Source organism: Nicotiana tabacum, chromosome 4, assembly GCF_000715075.1.
Source record: "Nicotiana tabacum cultivar K326 chromosome 4, ASM71507v2, whole genome shotgun sequence".
In the NCBI taxonomy this organism is placed as follows: domain Eukaryota; kingdom Viridiplantae; phylum Streptophyta; class Magnoliopsida; order Solanales; family Solanaceae; genus Nicotiana; species Nicotiana tabacum.
This window is the reverse complement of record NC_134083.1, coordinates 131299840-131306200: the sequence shown is the minus strand read 5'-3', so window position 1 is coordinate 131306200 and position 6361 is coordinate 131299840. Positions and strand designations below refer to the sequence as shown.

Genomic DNA, 6361 nt, shown 5'->3' with positions numbered 1-6361 from the left:
TTTGTTTTCAAAATCTGCCAAAACATTGATAAAATCTATAAACAAACATGTTTTGCCAAAAAAAAAAAAATTTTGGAGAAAACTTGGCAAATTTATTGCCAAACGGGGGCTTAAGCTTCCGTTAATCTAGTACTCAGAATCCTTGATTTCCAGATTTTGAAGTTCAAAGTGTGGGATCTTTCCAGCAAAAGAAGGAAAGTTGTGGGCCAAGCTTAATTTGAGGTCAACCATACTGGGCATAATATTTAAAATAAAACGTAAGTATCCTGTTTGGCCAAGCTTCTTCCAGCCCAAAAGTGTTTTTTTTTTTCTCAAAAACACTTTTTTTTCTCCACTTAAGATGTTTGGCCAAGCTTTTATGAAAAAAAAAATACTTTTGGGAAGAAACAGAAACAGTTTTAGAGAAGTAGAAAAAAATAAATTTTCTCAAAAAGGAGAAGCAGAAGCAGTTTTGACTTTTCTTCTTACCAAAAATACCCTTAGTAAAATATGGTATATATCAAAATAGCTTACTTATTTTAAACCCAATACTTAGAATTAAAGATTATATTGTTGAACTCTCCTAATGTATAAATATTTCTTTTTATTTTTAGGATAACTTTCTAATTTATTGTGACTTTTGGGACGAATGATTTTATATTTGTTGAATGATTTTTTGATATATTTAAATCATCTTGAAAGAATTAAAGTACTTTTTAATTTTATTTTTACGTTTTACTTAAATAAAATGAAAAAACTTAATTATTATCTTTAATAATAAATATTTGAGATTATTTATTTATTCATATAATATTAACTATTAAGTAAATTTTTTCATGTCCTTATTTGTAATTTGATACTTTAAAGCACTTTTTGAAAAGCTTTGGTCAAACATAAATTATTGCTCAAAAATATTTTTCAGATTGATTAGCCAAACACAAATTGCTTATCTTCAAAAGTGATTATTCAAAAAGCACTTTTGAAAAAATCACTTATTAAAATAAGAAGAATAGAGTATTCTCACTTGGTGAAAAGTGAACATATTTCTACAACACGAAAATGCTTCAACAAAAGCAGAACATGAACTTCAAAGAACCCTATAACTGTCTTTCCTCTTTCTTTAAATCCCCCATTCCCAGCACCATGCAGCTTTTGCCTGTGGGGGCAGGGAGCAATTGAACAGAGGAGAGGCGCGTCATGATGAAAAAAGGAAAATATAATGGACACAGAAACAATTTTAACTCATACATACAATATACAGTGTCATCACCTCCTTGATCTTTTCCTGGGTTGTTTTGGGGGAATTGCTGCAGATTCAGCTCCTTCCCTGCTCCGTTTACGAGACGGGGGAGATGGATCAGCTCCTCTCTTTGGTGGCCTCCCTACATTCTTTTTCATTGGACTGCCTTTTTCCTTTGCTTGCTTTGCTTCAGGGTTCTTTGAAGATGCTGGTTCTTTCTTTTGATGGGTTTTTGAAGATGCTGGTTCTTTTCTCCCGCCATCTGTTCCACTTTCATTTTTCTTCTGCTCCGATCCGCCTTTGCTACCAGAGCTAAGTGGCCTGCTCTTCAATGCATCTAGCAACAAACCGCTGTTTGAGGATGAACTTTGCTTCATTCGATTCAAGAAGTTAGCAACACCCCGTTTCTTCACATCCGTGTTGGATTGGTCGTTTCTGCTTTCACTTTTAGATTGCGGATGCTGGGAAGAAGACTCCCTTTCTCCTTGGTTTTTATCGACGACTGCTGCTAAATTCTTGATGGATGTAGTGTTAGGACGGCTCTTGTCGTTTTTATTCAAGCTTGCAGAACCTGAAGCAAATCTATCTCGTGTTCTCTTCTTTGTGATTCTATTTTCGCCAGCATTAGTGGCCAGTTGACTAGGCTGCTGCAACGTGTCTACAACTAATTTTTCCGCAGGTCGTGTTATAGTTTGCTCCCTCTTTTTATCACCTCCAGATGATGATGCTGATGCTTTGGCTGTTATGGAACTACGCTTGCGACAGACAATCATTGACCCCGATATATTAGTCTTCAATAGCAAAGAGTCGGATGGTTTTGTTATCTCTTTCTGGGACAAGGATGCTGATTTTAGTGAGGTTTGTTTATCGGATAAAGAATATGACTTGGCTTTTGTCCGGGAGATCTCTTTTAGAATAAGCTGCCGAAGCTCTGTAGCAGCAACAAACTCTGAGGAATTCTTCTTGAAGAAAACAATGGCGTTGCTGACAAGCAGCAACAAATCACGAAAGAATTTGGATTTGCAACTTATGTAGCGGCCATTTTCAAGCCAAGTCTGAACCATTTCAAGATCAACATGCTGCCTAATTAAGTTGCTGTAGTTTTCAGCTTCCTACAAAATGAGCAGTATTATATAAAATCTTGCACATAATCTGATGATAGAAATATTTTTTTTTTCGAATCATAGACTCATCTATAACCCAAAGAGATGTGAAGGCAAGCAACATGATTCACAACATTCACAATGTCAGACAGTAATGCCAAGAGGCTGATCTTCAATAGAATAATACAGGGAGTTCCATAAAATCCTAATCATACAGCTCATAATTGCTCTGTAAATATGGTAAAATTGATCTATGTTTCTTGCCTTTTGTACATTGTGCTGTTTTTATGCGATAAAGGAAAACTTCCATTGGTTTCTAAACACACAATGATGTTGTTGATCTACTACCAGTAAAAAAAAAAATCATAATACTTGATATCTTTCACATGTGGCAAATAAATTAAGTTTTTTTTAAGTGGGTCGAAAATGGGTTTATTTTTTTTTAAGTGGTGCCACATGAATATTATGCAACATGGGTTACCAAAGTGGCAGCCTACTCTTCTGTTTCTGGGACAGATTTAGCATTTTTGGCCTCTTTATTTTATGTGGTACATGAGCACAGTTGAGTTATTTCTATGTTGCTGAAAAAAAAAGTTATTTCTATGTTATAAAAAATAGAATCCTTATTTTTTCCAACTTGACATTAACTTTCCCCCCCAAAAAAATAAACAATTAACAGAAAATCAAACAATCACTATCACACATGCTTCCACGTCGGATTTTGATTAGGATAGAATAACCACAATGCCACTCTCACTTTAACAAACAATCTCAGTTAATCTTTCAGAAGTAAACATAATAACAATAATTTAACAAAGAAATAATAACAATAATAAGATAACGTAAAAGAAAAAGACGAGATTCTTGTTTTATCACCTGGCTTTCGAGCCGACGCTCAAACATTGAGCCGAGCTTATGACTTCTAATCTTCTCGAGGAAGACAATCAACGGCTGAGATTCAACGGGTATTTCTTTAACGGCGGGAGATCTATTCTCCTTCTCACGTTCATCTCCGCTGCTACACCCGCCGACCACAATATCGTCTAACTTCTTCCTCGATTTGCTCACTGAGCTCTGCACGTCTGAGTTCTCTTTCGTCCCTTCCTCCCCTCCTTTTGACTCGGCCATCGATTCAACCAACTCCGGCGACTCGCTCACTGGTTCGACTTTCATTGTCACACCGACCGGCGGTTTTTCTACACTATCCGAGCTGCCATTACACGAGTCTTCACGAACCGGTCTTTCTTCACCACATTTATCTGGTTCTTCCTTTATGCTTCCGGTTTGGAGCGGTTCTGTCTTTACGGTTCCGGTTCGAACCGGCTCCGCCTTATCCTCGTTCTCTGCGCTATTTTTTAAGCTGCAGCTGTGTTTCGGGTCCGTAGAGCTCGATTCGTTAACTGATTGTTGATCCTTATCGGAAGCTTCTTCCGATGCTTCATCAGCGGCTACTAATTCCGGCGAGGACTTATCCTCCGGCTTAATTCCGATCTCAGTTTCTTCAAATTTTTCGTTATTTGCTCCTCTCCATTCGTTCTTCACCAGATCTGACTTCGATTCTCCGTTTTCAGTCTGTTGCAGACTCCGTTCCCTCTCTTCCTCGAGTCGTCGTTTCTTCAATTGCAAAGACCTAAACAGAATCAAACCATTACTTATACATACATATATTTGCATGTGTGTATATATATTAATAAGATGTGAATTCAGAGATGTACACGATGGATAGATCGTATCGTTCAACTTCGCGTCTGAGTTCAGCGACTCGAAGCTTCCGTAACTCCTCAAGCAAAGGAACACACACGGTTTTCTCCTTATCTTCATCGTCATCATTAACGTTACCATTACCGTTACATTTGTTTGAGTAACGGCGTTTGAGGTCAAGGTATTTGAGTCTACAATTATGAGGAGATAACAACCGCGCAGTGGCGGTGCTCCGTTTCTGGAGTTCAACGGCGACGGAATCCCAGCTCTTTGTGCCGTAACGATTGACGGCGCAAGCTAACAAGAGCTCTTCCCAGGTTCCCCATCTTGATTCTTCTTCTTCCGATGACTTCTCGACGGTTCCGTCCGGTTTGGCCATGAATGAGAGACCGATTCAAGTATAGGAATTGTGCTCCGGCTTGAAGTTCTCTGCAATTCCTCCGTCGTTTTTAGGGCTATTTCTCTATGGGAAAATGCAGATGACTGGCTGTTCATCGGCTTCAGGCTTGGCTTATTGGCTATATTAAAGCCTTAATTAAGCATTCTTTGGATTGGATAAGTTCTCCTATGGCTATGGCTTAACACTGTGATCCTACTTGTTCATTTGTTTTTATTCTTAACTAGTGTCGCGTGGAGTCTAGAACCCATTTGTGGTTGTTTTTGCCAAGTAGGACGAAAATGAGTGTAAAATAAAAAGAGTTATATAACTATATATAACGCTCTTTTAAAGAGCGCTATTATAAAGAGCGTTATACATGTTTTGTGGGCCCACCAATATGTCTCTTGCGTTTAACTGACATAACAATAATTCAAATGTGTATAGCGTCCTTTAAAAGATCACTATACCTAAAAAAATTCAGCCCTCCCCCCGAGCTACGCATTGCCTTATTTAAAGGCGTTAGGATTTTACAAAAATCCATTCAAAAATATTCGTAACTCCCGCTCAAATTTTTCTTCTTGTTAAATTCTCAAGCATTTTTTCATAATGTCTTAAGAGCGAAAAGTAAGGGTTTCATTATATTGGGGGGTGAGGTTGTGGTGGCGAATAACTCTGTGAGCTATAGTTTATCTCCACAGTGTCATGTTAAGTTGTCACTTACAATGAAGTACGATAGATTAGTATCGTTGTTATGTAATAAAATGAGTGTGAGGAAACGTTCGGTGAACCTTAAAGTAACCGGAAGATATCCGTATTCCGTCACTCCGTAAGGGGTTGCTTGTTACGCTGAGTTTAACATCGACGATGATGAAACTTTGAGGAATTTTTTGAGGACTCCGGATGAATACCGAGAATTTCTTGTGATAAAAATGTTGGAAATGTATGCCAAGGTCGAATACGTTCGCAATAATGAGGTTGCGCATAGTAGGGATAACCCTCAGTCATCGGGTAGTTATTCTGGAGCAGTTTTTGCCGGACAGGTTCCGGATGAAAGAGTTTGCCCTGATTTAAACTTATCACCACCGGCGAATGAGGAGCGAGGAAATAATTTCTCTCCTGCTTTACATAATCCACAAGACGAGTGGTAAATTTTAATTTTTCTTTGTGTTACGATGTATATTGTTGTTGTATTGAATTTGTATTAACGCTCACATATTCCACAGGGTGTACCGGCCAGATATGACTTTTACAAGTTATGAACCCGCGGCCAGTTGGAATATGCGTAGTTCTGGTGTGTTGGATCATGGTGGTCCATCCGGGAGTCATCACCAACATGATAATGTCCATCAATGAATGTCAACACATTACGACTTGTAAGTGAAGTGATGCAGCTATATGGAAAGTATTTATTAATTTCAGTAATGATGTTTATTTTGTTATTTTTGCAGTGAAAACGAGCAAGTTGAACAACCTGTCCTGACTCAATTGCCCGAAGATGACATATTAAATCCGGATCTGGCAGATGCATAGAGTGAGGAAGAGAACAATGATTATGACAACAATGCCGATGATTCCGGAGACGACACACCCTTCCCTCGTGAGGATGGTGATGAGGAGGAAGAGAATGAAGGACCTGATTTGACGAGGGAGTATGCTCCAACCCCCGTTAGACCAAGAGTGTACGAGTCCCAAGTGTCGTTTTATTCAAGGAAGATTCCCTACCTTGATCATTTGCCAAGTATGTCGGATATGGATGCTCTGACAAGGGATTTTGATGAAATTCGGACAACAATGTGGGATGATTCTAGACCAACGGTGCTGGCAAAGGGCATGCTTTTTCTTGATAAAGTACGCCTAAGCAGGGCGGCGAAAATGTACAGCGTAAAAAAGTGTCATGAGATGACGGTATGGGAGTCAAGTCCGGATGTATACAAGGTTGTTTGCCGCAAATGGTTTACG

The 6361-nt window shown here is 38.6% G+C and overlaps 1 protein-coding gene across 1 annotated transcript; it reads right to left on the bottom strand.

Annotated features, from left to right (window-relative positions):
• Positions 1-921: 921 nt before the first annotated feature.
• LOC107794870 (uncharacterized) lies at positions 922-4655 on the bottom strand. The gene is made up of 3 exons (XM_016617417.2): positions 4038-4655; positions 3199-3952; positions 922-2331 (listed from the first exon to the last, which is right to left on the bottom strand). The coding sequence occupies exons 1-3, from the start codon at positions 4400-4402 to the stop codon at positions 1246-1248; spliced, it is 2205 nt and encodes a 734-aa protein (XP_016472903.2). The 5' UTR covers positions 4403-4655; the 3' UTR covers positions 922-1245.
• Positions 4656-6361: the final 1706 nt, after the last annotated feature.

What these genes read in the sequence shown, in the direction of transcription:
- LOC107794870 (XM_016617417.2), bottom strand. Translation starts at nt 4,402, where the DNA reads ATGGCCAAACCGGACGGAACCGTCGAGAAGTCATCGGAAGAAGAAGAA. An exon ending in CGATACGATCTATCCATCGT is followed by an intron (nt 3,953 to 4,037) that starts GTACATCTCTGA and finishes GATTCTGTTTAG; the next exon opens with GTCTTTGCAATTGAAGAAAC. An exon ending in AGCGTCGGCTCGAAAGCCAG is followed by an intron (nt 2,332 to 3,198) that starts GTGATAAAACAA and finishes CTCATTTTGTAG; the next exon opens with GAAGCTGAAAACTACAGCAA.